The 15,608-nt window shown below is 33.5% G+C and overlaps 1 protein-coding gene across 1 annotated transcript; it reads right to left on the reverse strand.

Annotated features, from left to right (window-relative positions):
- Positions 1–5,825: 5,825 nt before the first annotated feature.
- Positions 5,826–9,597, reverse strand: LOC140955069 (uncharacterized). The gene is made up of 3 exons (XM_073406604.1): positions 7,720–9,597; positions 5,956–7,633; positions 5,826–5,861 (listed from the first exon to the last, which is right to left on the reverse strand). Exons 1-3 carry the CDS (start codon positions 9,591–9,593, stop codon positions 5,826–5,828), a joined length of 3,588 nt encoding a protein of 1,195 aa, XP_073262705.1. The 5' UTR covers positions 9,594–9,597.
- Positions 9,598–15,608: the final 6,011 nt, after the last annotated feature.

Consider the following 15,608-nt stretch of genomic DNA (forward strand, 5'->3'; position numbering starts at 1 on the left):
AAGATCTTGCTACCATAAGACATAACTCCAGTGAGTAGCTGTTTAGTGCCTCTGATAATGGCTTTGTTAAGCAACTCTGTCAGAGTTTTTGTCATACCTATAGTGGTAAATAGAAATCCTAATTAATGTTTTTAAAAAATATTTTTATTTCTTATAAAAAAAACATTTAAACTACCATTAAAGTATCCTAAGCCAAAATGCTAGTTAAATTTTTTTTAATTTTTTAATTTATTTTTTATAGAAAAAAATTTTAAAATATTTTTAAAGTATCTTAAATAGAAATGCTAATTAATTTTTTTATAAATATTTTTTATTTTTATAAAAAATATTTAAATTATCCTTTAAGTATCCGAAACAAGAAATCCTAATTAATTGTTTTTATAATTATTTTTATTTGTTATAAAAAAATATTTAAACTACCATTCAAGTATCTTAAATTGAAATGCTAATTAATTTTTTTATAAATGTTTTTTTTTTACAGAAATTCTAATTAATTTTTTTATTTAAAAAATATTAAAACTATCCTTGAAATATTATAAATAACTTTTTTTATAAATGTTTTCTACTTTTTATTAAAAAAATAATTTAACTACCCTTCAAATATCCTAAACAGAAATGCTAATTATTTTTAAAAATATATTTAAACTAGACTTGAAGTATCCTAAACAAGTTTTTCTATAAATGTTTTTTTATTTTTTATAATAAAAAATTAAACTATCCTTGAAGTATCCTAAATAGAAATTCTAAATATATTTTTTTTATAAATGGTTTTTATTTTTTATAAAAAAACATTTAGACTATCCTTCAAATATTCTAAACAAAAATTCTGATTATTTTTTTCTTGGGTCCCGTCGACAACTAGCCTCCTTTTACTTTTTCAGTGCTGCCTCTATTTTAGATTTAATGTATTTGAATTTATTTTTTATATTAATTTAATTTATTTATTTTATATTTGATTTGATTTTATATTATTTGATTTATTTTCTACTTTTATTCAATGTTTTTTTTTAAAAAAATACATTGAATGGTATTATTGAAGCTTCGATATCCTGCTCATCATGGTTGAATGGTAGCCTTTATCGATAGTCCATGTCTCCTTGTATTGGGAATGAGAGCAAATATACATCACAATTAGCTCTGAATATTAATGGGCACGGAGCAGTCAGCTGTCTATGTTTTTCATTTGTTTTTTTTTAGATTAATTAGGGTGATTGGATCAACTTGTATATCTTGACTAATCTTATAAATTTTAAAATTAATAACAATTCAAGCATTTAATTACTCTAAAATTTATATAACTCAAACTAATATCATTTAAAAATATATATATATATATATATATAATATGATGAGTTGGTTTATGTTTTTCATTTGTTGATTCTACATTCCGTCCAAAATAGGTCACAGACAGGCAAATTTGGACACATTGGCCCTCTCTATATATACTTTCTTTACTCCAAATTTAGTACATGGATGTACAAGATTCCACAGTGAAAGTTTCACCAACCAATAGACTGTTATCATGTTCTATGGATTTGAATTTTCTAATGAAATGATGGAAATTCATTGGATGGTAGAGTGGGTCTTGCTGCTACCTTCTTACGGTTGATTATTTTTGCATTATATAATCGGTTAGTATTAATTTTTTTAAAAAAATTTAAGAATATAAAAGATATTTTAAGCCCTTTGAATTTAATAGCAATGAGGGTCTGGTGGCAATACAAGACTATTTTTTTTATAATATTTTTATTCCAAACAAAAATGCTAATTATTATTTTATTTTTATATAAAAAAATTTAAATTTTTTTTGCAGTATTCTAAATAGAAATTCTAATTAATTTTTTTATACGTTTAAACTAGTATTCTAAATGGAAATGCTAATTAGTTTTTTATAATTTTTTTATTTTTTATTTAAAAAATATTTTTATTTTTTATATTAATTTAATTAATTTATTTTATATTTTATTTGATTTTATATTATTTTATTTATTTTTCAACTTTTATTCAATGTATTTTTTTTAATATAAAAAATACATTGAATGGTATTATTGAAGCTTCAATCCTGCCCATCATGGTTGAATGGTAGCCCTTATCGATAGTCTATGTCTCCTTGTATTGGGAATGAGGGCAAATATATATCAAAATTAGCTCTGTGTAGCTTCAGTCGGCAAAAAACTAATCATTAGAAAATGCAACATCAAGTTGGAAATTCATTGGTTGGTAGAGTGGGTCTTGCTGCTATCATGTTCTTTGGGAATGAGGGCAATTTTATCTACAAGATTCCACAATGAAAGTTTCACCAACCAATTCTATGGGTTTGAAATTTTCTAATGAAATGATGGAAATTCAACTGCTGCTACCTTCTTACAGTTGATTATTTTCTTTGTTCTTTTAATTGTTTCAGCGATAACTTAAAATTTCATTCCGTAGTGTATTGATCTTCAATTTAAAATCAAAATATTCTCAAACCCTTCATGCAAAGAAAAACAAATTCTAACGCATAATTTGAAAGAAAAAAGTTTGATGATGAAATTCATATTACAAAAATTTATTGTTCCAATTGATAATTGAAAAGAAGTAGCTAAGCACTATGAGATTAAGAGATCTCCCAAACTTATTGTGCAAAATGCCATAGGCAGTGGAGGCCACTTGGTTGTAAGCTCGAAAGAAATTTTTTCCATTGTAGGCCGGGATTGGGGATTGGGATGCAAGCATGCAAGTGCAATTTTCATCATGTGTACAACGCCCTCTGCTGCTCCTTTTTTAGGAAGCGAGATGCGTTGGTCTAACACATCCTTCAATAGTGCATGTTGAGCAATCGGTGGCATCGATGATGACGACGAAGATCCTGGTGATAAGAGTGCTGAAATGAGATCGCCTGGGTGCCTTCCTGTCATCACCTCCATTGTTACCACTCCGAAGCTATAGACATCGCATTTTTCAGTCACTTTCATTGTGTAAGCTAGCTCTGCCAAAAAATAAAATTGATTATACATGGTTTTTTTATCAAATAGTTGAAAGAAAAGACTTTATAATAAAAGCTAAAAAAACACTATATATTATCTTCACTACTACACATTAGTAACTTAATGTTGAAATAAAGCTACGCACCTGGAGCAGTATATCCAAAAGTACCTGCAAATGAGGTCCAATTGGATGAGTCAGGCATCAACAGTCTAGCTGTGCCAAAGTCGGAGACGTGTGCTTCATATTCCAAGTCCAGAAGGATATTATTGCTGGTAATGTCTCGATGAATGATCGGAGGAGAGCAAGAATGGTGTAGATAGGATAAAGCTCCACCCACCCCTTTCACAACGTTCAAACCTTTTCATCCAATCGAACTCAATTGCTTGTTCCTCACTGGTTATAATCTTTCTCAAGCTTCCTCTTTCAATGAACTCGTAAACCAAAAAAGAATGCTTTGCATGTGAGCAAAATCCATACATTTTCACAATATTTCGATGTCGAATATTTGCCAACACGCAAACTTCCCTTTCAAAAGCTTTAAAATCGGACAACTTTTCTGTTTGTGACCGGTGAAGTTTCTTCACAGCAACCACCTGTTCTGTTGGCATCGCTGCTTTATAAACAGTTCCATATCCTCCTTCGCCAATGCAGTAGTTGGAGTTGAATTCCTCTGTAGCTTCAACGATATTCTCATACAACTTCTTCCCATCATGGCCCAATATCGTGAATATGTTTCGATCTTGTTGATTTTCTGGCTCAGCGTTTCTCTTCCTAGCTCTATTGCAGAGAATGGATAAAGCTCCAATCACAACAAACACTAAAAGCAAGCTTCCTAAAAGAGGGAGTACAATCAAAAGCACAAGCTTGTTGCTCTTTCTCTTAACAATTTTGCTGCTTGTTGGAAGATTGCACGGCTTTAGACCACTGGCATTGCCACATATACCCATATTATCCCTTAATGCCTCAAATGAAGCGTTGTTTTTTTTTGTTGAAATCGAGAATAGATATAATATAAAAAAGAAAGAATAAACAGTGCGAGCAGGGCTATAGCTTTAGCTACATAGATTGTAGCCTAGGCATCCACCTACATACAATAAATGAATACAAGAAAACCTATAACCCTACTATTAGTCCAAGCAAAAACAAACCCACACTAAATCAGAAATTAAGCAGACCATGCCGAAATGCATTCATGATTCCTGTATAGATCGGCACCAGTATACCAAAAGGAAGAGTTGAGATTCCTGATCCATCCTGCAGCAATGTAAAACAAAAGCCATAGGATATCTTCCCATATTGGCTTTTGATCCTCAAATATCAAGTTGTTCCTAGCATTCCATATAGTCCAGACAATGTTAAACATAAAGCCCCCCAAACAGTTCTTTCAAACTTACAGTGATTGCCCTGCAAAAGACCCAGCCATTGACATTGAAGGTCGTCAAGGCCATAAGGCATTACCCAACTCAAACCTCTCCAATCTACAATTTTGTTCCATAGTTTCCAAACCACTTGGCAATGCAAGAGGATGTGGGATACAGATTCTGAATGTTGCTCACAAAAAGGACACTTGTCCTCCTGAGGGCTTAGAACATGCCTCTTCACCAGGAACGCTCTTGTGCAAAGGCCTTCATTTAAGGCTAGCCATAAAGTCATTTCTGTTTTTGGAGGGCAAATGGATTTCCATACATTTGTGACATAAGTAGGAGAACCAGCATACCTGATTCTTTCAAGGGCAAGCATACAAGAATTAACAGTATAATCTCCGTCTTTCCCCCATTCCCAAATCAACCTGTCTTCTTTCAATCGATGAATAGCTGCAAGATTAAGATCAGACATTAAGCTTTGAACCATCAGGGTCTCACTAGCTTTGAGGGGCCTTCTCCATTTCAGATTCCAATACCAAGTATCCTCTAACCAGTATCCCATCTGACTAACAAACCCTGATTTGGAGGAGGATAGGTGGAAGAGGGTCGGGTAAGAATTAGCTAAGCAAAAGCCAGTCAACCAAGTATCTAACCAAAATTTAACATGATTACCATTACCCATTTTAAGAGTACAAGCAGCTCGAATAAGAGAGCTATCAAGATCCAAGCTAGTAATAGTAGAGCTGATTCCTCGCCAAATCCCTGAAAGTTTTTTCTTGAACGTGGGCATCCCATTTATAAACTGAGGTCTGTATTTTGCTTTAATAAAATCTGCCCAACTAGCTTTATCATTGCTTCCTAATTTCCAAATCCACTTGAAGAGGAGAGCTTTGTTCTTTGCTGAAATATTCCCAACGCCTAGACCACCCATTTTCTTTTCTTTTGTCACTGTATCCCAAGCAAGCCGATGAATTTTCCTGTTATCAACACTCCCACCCCACAAAAACCGAGCCTGCATGGATGTGATCTTGCGTGCCACTGTCTTCGGAATGCAGAAAATAGACATGTAATAGAGAGGAATGGCAGAGATTACACTTTTAATCAAAATTGTTCTCCCCGCCAGGGATAATAACCGCCCCTTCCAAGAGTTGAGTCGTCCTCTAATTTGAGAGAGAACAGGTTTCCATGTGGAAATCCTTTTGGGATTAGCACCTAGAGGAAGCCCCAAGTATTTGATAGGGAGAGTATCACATCTACACTTGAGAACACCAGAAATCCCTTCAGCATATATCTCATCCACCCCCACCCCCACCAAACTACTCTTATGGAAGTTAACAGTAAGCCCTGAGCATAAGCTAAACCAACGTAACATTCTCTTGGTATTTAGCAAACATTGAAGATCATTTGGAAGGAAGAGAAGAGTGTCATCTGCAAATTGCAAATGATGAATATATGTTGTTCCTGCAGATTCCACACCATACAAAGCACCTATTTTCAGGCTCCTGCTGATGAGAACTGATATGCCTTCAGCTGCCAAACAAAAGAGAAAAGGGGAGAGGGGATCCCCCTGCCGCAGACCACAAGATGCTGTAAACTCAGAAGAAGGGGAACCATTGATTAAAACAGATAGTCTTGCAGACGAGACACAAGCCATAATCCATTTCCTCCAACGAGCACCAAAATTCATGTAACCCATAACATCATTAAGATAGGACCAAGACACAGTATCAAAAGCTTTTCTGAAATCAAGTTTGAGAAGGAACCCTTGACAGCTTCGAGATTTCATGGAATCCAGCATTTCATTAGCAATAAGGACTGAGTCCAGAATATTTCTGCCAGCAATGAAAGCTGACTGGGAGGGACTAACCACACTCTGCATAACTGCTTTTAGTCTAGTGGCGAGAATCTTAGCAATAATTTTATATAGCCCATTTAATAAACTAATAGGTCTATAGTCATTAAAAGAGGAGCTGCCGGTAACTTTTGGAATTAAAGCAATATAAGTAGTGTTAATACCTTTAGGAAGGTAGCCTCTCCTGAAGAATTCAAGAACCATTGTAAACAAGTCATGTTGCATTAGCTCCCAGAATTTCTTATAAAAATTGAAGTTGAACCCATCAGGACCTGGGGCTTTAGAGCCTTCACTACTGAATATGGCCAGCTGCACCTCTTCTATAGTAACCTCACTTTCAAGCCAGGCGGCTTGGTTTTCAGTGAGCTTCATAAAGTCTGCACTGCCCACCGTGGGTCTTGTAATCAAAGATTCAGAGTAGATGTTTGAGAAATATGCTTTGGCTCCTTCTTTGATTTCATTTGGACTGGAGAGAATCTTCCCGTTGTATGTGAGCTGACGAATATAGTTTTTGCAACCCCTAACTTTTGCTGAAATGTGAAAGAACCGAGTGTTTCTGTCCCCCAGCTTGAACCAAGACTGTCTTGCCTTTTGTCTCCATATGGATTCAACATATCTACAGAGTTTCCATTGCATTCCTTTTAGCTCATATAGCCTGTGTCGATCTGAGTCAGAAATCTTGCCACTTTCAGCCTGATCCTCAAGGAGCCGAATAGAAGACTGGATATTTTGTAGAGCCCAGTCTTGATTCCCAAACACAGTTTTATTCCACTGGCCTAGCTTCAGTCGTAGAGCACTAATTCGTTTGATCACCTGAAAGTCACCAGGGATATCATGCACAATTTCCTGCCAGAAGGCCTTTAGAGTGTTTTGGAAAGATGGGGCCATGAGCCAACAATCTAACCATTTGAATGGCTTCCATCCCCAGTTAACTTGTTCCTTACCAACAATCAGGGGGCAATGATCCGAGAGACCATGATCCAGTCTAATCAGCTTCAATGAACTAAAGTGAGATAGGCATTGTGTGTGAGCAAAGGCTCTATCAAGCCTACTCATAGAACCACCTCTAAACCAGGTAAAACGATGATTCACCATCGGGTATTCTACCAATTCACAACCATCAATAAAAGTTTGGAATTCTGAAGCCCCTCTCTTGTCTAGCAGACCACTACTTCTATCTGCCTTGGATAAGGTCTCATTAAAGTCACCTATTAAAAACCAAGGGTAGTCTGAAAATGCATGTTTAAGTTCAGTAAGTTCTGACCAGGAGGCTGCTCTTTCAGCTCTAGAGCCAGCTCCATAATACCCAGTAATCACGCACTCAAAAGCATCATCAACAAATGAGCCAAATAAGCTAATCCAGCTCCCAGCATATTCTATTGAATCCACCCTGAAAAGTTCCTCATCCCACATGGCTAACAACCCACCAGATCTACCCTGAGCCTCTATGCTGAACCATTTAATATTATGGCCATGCCACAGACTATAGACCAAAGAGTCCGAGCATGAAAGTTTAGTTTCAATAATAAAACATACAATAACATTAAAGTGCTCGGAATCCGTCCACAAAGCATGTTGTGAGAGACATTCAGAGTTTCCAACATTTGCAGTTGCCCAAGTTGCCTCGGTATCTCTCGAGTCAGGAAATTGCAGCTAAGATCAAGATCTCGAAGAGAAAGTAGAAAGCCTATCCCACTTGGAATGCTTTCTCTAAATTTATTACCGCTGAGGTTCAACAACAATAAATTCGAGCATTCCCCAAGTTGTTTTGGAATCAATCCACTCAGATTATTAGATGCTAAATTAAGGATTTGAAGATTGGAAAGCATCTTAATATCTAAGGGAATGACACCTGAAAGATGGTTGTTGTTAAGGAGAAGCTCGTACAACAACTTCAAACCCCCTAAATCTTTTGGGATGGCTCCTTTTAAGTGATTTGATGACAGATCTATCAAGTGCAATTGAGTAGCCTTCCCAAGCTCTGGTGGTATCTCACCAGAAACATTATTGTTTGAGATTTTTAGGCTTGTCATGTTACGACAATCTCCCCATTTGGAAGAAAGCTCACCATAAAAATTATTGTAACTCAAATCAATATAATCCAGATGTGGATAGACACCGAAAACCTCAGAAATATTTCCTGTTAATTGATTCCAATCAAGTCTTACTCGGTATAAACGAGTACAGTTTTTCAAGCTTTTCGAGATTGAACCTGAGAAGTAGTTGTAGGCAGCGATAAAGTGTTCCAATACTCCTCCATGGCATAAATCTAGTGGCAAATGACCCGTGAATTCGTTGATACCCAAAGTCAAAAAATTCAAATGGGTGAGATTGTTCATCTCTGAGGGCAAAGGGCCGTGAAATTTGTTGTCAAGTAATTGCAAGATCTCAAGCGATTTAAGTTGTCCTATTTCTGAAGGAACACATCCAGATAAATTATTATGATATAGATTAAGTGCAGTGAGCATTGTCAAGTTTCCAATAAAAGAAGGGATGATCCCAGTGAGGTTATTTTGAGATAGGTCTAAAACAATAAGCATGGTCATGTTTCTAATAGAAAAAGGGATGGAACCAGAGAGTTGGTTTTTCAAAAGGTAAAGGGAAGATAAATTTCTTAATTTTCCAATGGAATAAGGGATTCTACTAGTTAAAGTATTATTTGACAAGTCAAGTTTATTGAGAGACTCTAGCAACCCAATTTCTTGAGGAATGGAACCAGAGAGTTTGTTACTCCAAAGATAGAGTTCGGATAGGCTTGTTAAGTTTCCAATAGAAGAAGGGATGGAACCAGTGAGATTATTTTGATATAGTGCTAAAACAGTGAGCATGGTCATGTTTCCAATAGAAAAAGGGATGGAACCAGAGAGTTTGTTAATCCAAAGATAGAGTTTGGATAGGCTTGTCAAGTTTCCAATAGAAGAAGGGATGGGACCAGAGAGTTTGTTAATAGAAAGAGCTAGGAAAGATAAGTTTCTTAATTTTCCAATTTCATGTGGAATGGTTCCAGAAAGAGAATTATCACCAAGGTCAAGCCAAAAAAGATTGGGGAAGGATGAGAAGTTTAAATCATAAAGCGTACCTCTCAAACCAAAACTTTCAAGTGTCAAGTTGGTGACGCTTCCAGAATTGTCACAGGTGATTCCAATCCAGTTAATGCATGGGCTGATGCCGACCCAAGAAGAAAGGAGAGATTGGCTCTGGTTGTCAAGACTGGCTTTCCACTTGAGAAGAGCCTCAGCTTCTGTGTTATTATTACCAAATGGTGAAATTGTGGAGGGAGTGTGTGTAGCTAAAGCAAAGAAGGAAGAAAAGCTGAATATGTGAAGGAGCAAAAACAGGATGTGGAGAAAGAAGGAGAAGAATGGTTTGTTTAGTAAGGACGCCGTCATGGTGTGTTTTTCAAGAGACATAGGATATGGTTTGCTATGATAGATTCGGCTCTTCCATGGAGAGGTATTATTTATAGGTAGGAAAACATGATTGGAATTGTTTTTGTTTAAAAAATAATTGATTATTACATCTCTTCTCTAATTAAGTTGAAATTAACTAGGCTAGTAATAGTGCATAAATATAAATAAATAAATTTATTATTATTTTCAATCCCTCTGTAAAATGAATTAAATACTCACCCTGGCTTTAAGAAGATATCCTCTGTTTTCTCATTAAATTTTCCCTTTCACTATTTCATATAAAGAAATTAAATAAATTGAAAAAGACCATGAAATGGAGAAAAGGATCAAATTTTCCCTTGCTCATTGTAGAGACACATTAGAGAATTTTAGTCTTAAATAAATATATATAACGATTCAAAAGAATATTCTGATTTAAAAATTTAAAACATATCGCTCGTAAGGAATAAGTAATAAAGCTACTGAATAAGTGAATTGAATTGTTCAATAAAACTATGATTGCTCTCGTGCTTGACACGGCTTACTAATTTCTGATAAAATTCCATCTCAACTTTCTTTCCCCTTTCCATATCATAGTTTGCGACATTAACTGGAAAGTCCTACGTTCACATGCACACTGCCTCGTGTATGCTATGAATGGATAAAGGTCTCTACAATGTCAAGTCTTCTCACTTTTGTTTTTTCTCTACTATTCTTATTGTTTGCTGGAAAATAATTTTTTTGTTTTAAGTGAATTCTGGAAAAGTAAATTTCTGAAAAATGAATTATTTTTTGATATTTGGTAGTGTAATGGAAAATAAGTTGGAAAACACTTTTCAGTATCTGATTATGTCATGGAAAATGAGCTAAAAAATAACTTATTAATGTTTATTTTTTAAAAAGTTTATTAAAATAATGAAAAACAAATTTTACAAATTAAAAAATTGAATGATAATTAAATTAAAAAAAAATTCATAAATTATCTCAAATAAAATAAATAATAATCATGATTGGAATTGTTTTTATTTAAAAATCATTGATTATTACATCTCTTCTCCAATTAAGTTGAAATTAACTAGGCTACTGATAGTGTATAAAATTTAAATAAATAAATAAATTTATTATTATTTTCAATCCCTCTGGAAAGTCCTACGTTCACATGCACACTGCCTCGTGTATACTACGAATTTGTATCATGAAACACGAGCAGCAGCAAGCATATACGCATCTCTGGTCTTCGTTGAGTTTGCTTTCACACTTGTGAAAGCTTTAGATGGTCAGGGTCAAGAATTATCTCAACTTTCTTTCCCCTTTCCATATCATAGTATGCGACATTAACTGGAAAGTCCTACGTTCACATGCACACTGCCTCTAATGTGTATACTATGAATGGATAAAGGTCTCTACAATGTCAAGTCTTCTCACTTTTGACAAGCAGGCAGAAAAGTGAATAAAGGGTGATAAAAAGCAAAGAATTCTATGAAAGAAACTTTAATCTCGAAAGTTTTTTTCTAGCAATTTGATCACTTCAATGTATTCAATGGAAGATATTGTAATTGACGCGAGACACACTTGTGGGTGTATCACTTTGTAATTTCCAGTTCATCAATAATTTCTCCTCCCTTCCCGGAAAAGTGTATGTGAGAGTGAGAGACTCACCAAATTTCCATAATGGAGGGCCAGATTCGACGAGGAGACTGAGAAGACTATGGATCAGTACCCGTAACAACCACGGAACAAGTCAAACAAAGTATTGTCAGTAATTTTAGGGGTATAGCTAAATTAATTCAGTTTTAGATTTGTTTTTTAGAGATTATTATTTTGAGTCCTATAAATCTCAGAATTACTGAATACTTACATAGTTGTTAATTTCAGGATCCATAAAATTTATCGAGATATATACAATCTAATCTGAACACTCACATTAATAATAATAAAAAATATATATATGATCCTTCAATGAGGCTGGTCAAGTTCTTATTGTTAGAGAATAATATAAATCATATCTTGGACCTCACCTAACAGCTTAAGCTTTTAGGTTGAATTGGTTCTTTGACATGGTATCAGAGCTTTAATGACCAAGCGGTCACGAGTTCGAATCTCACCATCCTCATTTATTTAATAAAATTAAGCACAAGGTAATGTGGGCCTGTGCAAGTTTCAAGCCCAAAGGGCTTTCACTTGAGGGGATGTGTTAGAGAATAATATAAATCATATCTTGGACCTCACCTAACAGCTTAAGCTTTTAGGTTGAATTGGTTCTTTGACACTTATCAATCCATTTTTCAGAAGTTCTATCGGATCTTGTACAGGCTTAGATTGTTGTTAAGAGTAATTGGATGAGGGAAAGCTGGAGTTGATGCGAATATCTACTACTAACCATACTTCAACAACGACTCCAATAGGACCTTCCCTTAACAAGGGAGACATTTTACGTTGCTAGTTATTGCTTGAAGTGCATGTTTTTTTTTTTAAGTATTTTTTATTTAAAAATATATTAAAATAAATGTTTTTTTAATATTTTTTTTTATTATTAACCATACTAAAGCAATATTAATGTAATATTTTTTATATTAAATATATTTTAAAACATATTTAAACATAATTTTGATCAAAAAATAAACTAACTAAAAATGACAACCCTTTATTAACAAAGATTCTTTCCAATAAAGAAAAAGTAATAGGCGGGGGAGAAAGCAGTTTGTGTTTTTAATTTATTTTTATTTTTTATAGGCTTTTAGGTCTGACAACTAAGCCAGACCAAAGAGATTTTAGGTATGGCGGCCAAGCAAAACCCAAGAGCATTGGGTTTGACGACCATGCCTAATTAATTTTTTTATATAATTTTTTTATATAAAAAACAATCACATCCTAAATAATTTCTTTTTATAAATTTTTTTTATTTTTTATAAAAAAAATATATTTAAACTACCCTTCAAATATCTAAAACAGAAATGCTAATTAAATTTTTATATAATTTTTTTTATTTCTTATAAAAAATATTTAAATTACACTTAAAGTATCCTAAATATTTTTTTTTATAAATTTTTTCTATTTTTTATAAAAAAAAATTAAACTATCTTTAAATAATCCTGATAATAAAAAAAAAATATGATCCTTCAATGAGCCTAGTCAAGTTCCTATTAATCCATTTTTCTGAAGTTCTGTCGGATCTTGTACAGACTTATATTAATGCTGTTAAGAGTAATTTGATGAGGGAAAGCTGGAATTGATGCAAATATCCTATCTACTGCAGAGAACTAAAAGTAGTACTAACCATACTTCAACAATGACTAGTTTCCAAGCCATTGGTATGAGGGCTATGACTCCAATAGGACCTTCCCTTAACAAGGGAGAAATTTTACGTAGCTACTTCTTGCTTGAAGTTCTTGTTTTTTTTTTTTTTTAAATATTTTTTATTTAAAAATATAAAAATAAATACTTTTTTAATATTGTTTATTTTTAATAAAACTAAAAATATATTAATTTAATTATTTTTTTATATTAAATATATTTTTAAAACATACCTAAACATAGTTTTGACCACAAAATCAAACAAACTAAAAATAACAACACTTTGTTAACAAAGATTCTTTCCAATAACAGTTTGTTTTTTTTTTATATATATAAGCTGTTAGATTTGGCAGACAAGGCAGACCCAAGACACTTGGGTCTGGCGGCCAATCATGACTCAAAAACATTGGATTTGGTGGCCATGTCTAATTAATTTTTTTATAATTTTATTTTTTATAAAAAAACATTTAAATTATCTTATCCTAAATAATTTCTTTTTATAAAGTTTTTCTATTTTTTATATAAAAAAATTAAAATTAAATTACCTTTCAAGTATTTTAAATAGAAACGCTAATTACTTTTTTTATAATTTTTTTCATTTTTTATAAAAAATATTTAAATTACACTTGAAGTATCCTAAATAATTTTTGTTTATAAATGTTTTCTATTTTTTATAAAAAACATTTTTAAAATTTATCAAAAATAGGGGTCAAATTTTTTATATTTAAATTGCATTTTTTATTTATTTTTTTTATCAAAACATGGGTCAAACATTGTAATTTTTTATTTAATGTTTTATAAATGTTTTCTATATTTAAACTACACTTGATGTTTAGGTTATCACCACATGTAAACCTTTAATTTTTTATTTTTTATTTTTAAAAATTTATCAAAAATATAGATTAAAAATTTGATAGCAACAAACTTAATTAATTCAGTTAAGAGTCACCTCACAGCTAGATGGTTGTTAGGTCAAGGATGGTCTCGTGAATAATATCCATCCAATATTTCTCCAAAAGTTAGAAAGAAAGCAGCTGCCAGACTGAAATTACGAGTAGGAATCCACGAAGTTCCTACTGCACTTCCTAGAGGTTTAATTTTTATCATGAAACACGAGCAGCAGCAAGCGTATACGCATCTCTGGTCTTCGTTGAGTTTGCTTTCACACCTGTGAAAGCTTTAGATGGTCAGGCAGAAAAGTGAATAAAGGGTGACAAAAAGCAAAGAATTCCATGAAAGAAACTTTAATCTCGAAAGTTTTTTCTAGCAATTCAATCTATTCAATGGAAGATATTGTAATTGAGCGTGAGACACACTTGTGGGTGTATCGCTTTGTAATTTCCAGTTCATCAATAATTTCTTCTCCCTTCCCATATTTTCCACTGAAAAGACAACGGAAAAGTACTGTATGTGAGAGTGAGAGACTCGCCAAATTTCCGTAATGGAGGGCCTGAGAAAACTATGGATCAGTACCCGTACAAACCACGGAACAAGTCAAACAAAGTATGGTCAATAATTCTAAGAGCCGAGCCTGGTCAAGTCCTTTTCAATCCATTTGTCTGAAGTTCTGTCGGATCTTGTACAGACTTAGATTGTTGTTAAGAGTAATTTGACGAGGGAAAGCTGGAGTTGATACGAATATCGGGATTGTCTGCTGCAATGATAAAATTAAATTATTCTTACAGTATTCTAAAATAATTAATTTGTTATCATCCATATTTTCTTCCCCTTTTCATTGTTATATCTGATTTTCTAATTTAGAGCACTCTAAAAGAATGACATAACTTGAACTATATTTATGTGTTATTGGTTTGCTTAGATATATTATTATCATGTATGGACCCAATAAATTAATCACATTGTAACTTAGTCTGCTGTATGTTTGTTCTTTTTATTCATTGAGTTGTGAAAAACAAATCATTTTATCATTTCAATATTTATGTGTTATTGGTTTTTGTCTGCACCCAACACTCTTTCATGCGGACTATGACATGTATATATGATGTAGTAATATAGAGTGATAGTAGATCTTGATGTAGGGCCAAACTTCGAAGAAGAAATTGAGAAGACTATACAGATCAATACTGGAACAGAAAAATGAAGTTCCTATCAATCTATTTTTATGAAGTTCCTATCAATCTACGGGAACAGATTATAATTTTATTTTTATAAAAAAACATTTAAACTATTCTATCATACCCTTCAAGTATCTTAAATAAAAATGATGTAGTAATATAGAGTGATAGTAGATCTTCAGGTCACTGTTTTTTTTTAGCTCTAATAAAATTATGTCTTGACAGCACAGACATTGGAATGGGATCCACTACCAGAAATTCGCTAAATACCAACGGACATACCGACGGAATTTTTTCTGTCGGTAATTTTCGGCCGAAATCACCGACGGAAAATATTCGTCAGTAATTAGGTCGGTAATTACCGACGGAAATAGGCCGTCGGTAATTACCGACCGAATTACCGACCGAAAATTCAGAATTAATGAAAAAAGGGCGGGCGGTGGCACGGGGGTTTTGGCGGGTGATTTTTCCGACGGAATCACCGACGGAATTAAAAACTGGGGCTCGTACGCGTGATGGGACCTGTTCACCGTCAAACAATACCGACGGAATCACCGACGGATTTGAAATGCCAGATCCGTACCGGTGACGTGACCGGTGCACCGTTAAAAATACCGACGGAATCACCGAGGGATTTGAATAGCAGGTCCGTGCGGTGACGTGTCGA

This window comes from Populus alba, chromosome 19, assembly GCF_005239225.2.
Source record: "Populus alba chromosome 19, ASM523922v2, whole genome shotgun sequence".
In the NCBI taxonomy this organism is placed as follows: domain Eukaryota; kingdom Viridiplantae; phylum Streptophyta; class Magnoliopsida; order Malpighiales; family Salicaceae; genus Populus; species Populus alba.

Bases quoted from the DNA above. Each gene is read 5' to 3' on its own strand.
- LOC140955069 (XM_073406604.1), bottom strand. From the start codon at position 9,593: ATGTCTCTTGAAAAACACACCATGACGGCGTCCTTACTAAACAAACCA. The intron at 7,634-7,719 runs GTATGTTTTATT...TAAATGGTTCAG, and splicing joins CCGAGCACTTTAATGTTATT to CATAGAGGCTCAGGGTAGAT. The intron at 5,862-5,955 runs GTTTTAATCAAT...TTTGTTTGGCAG, and splicing joins TCTCGTCTGCAAGACTATCT to CTGAAGGCATATCAGTTCTC.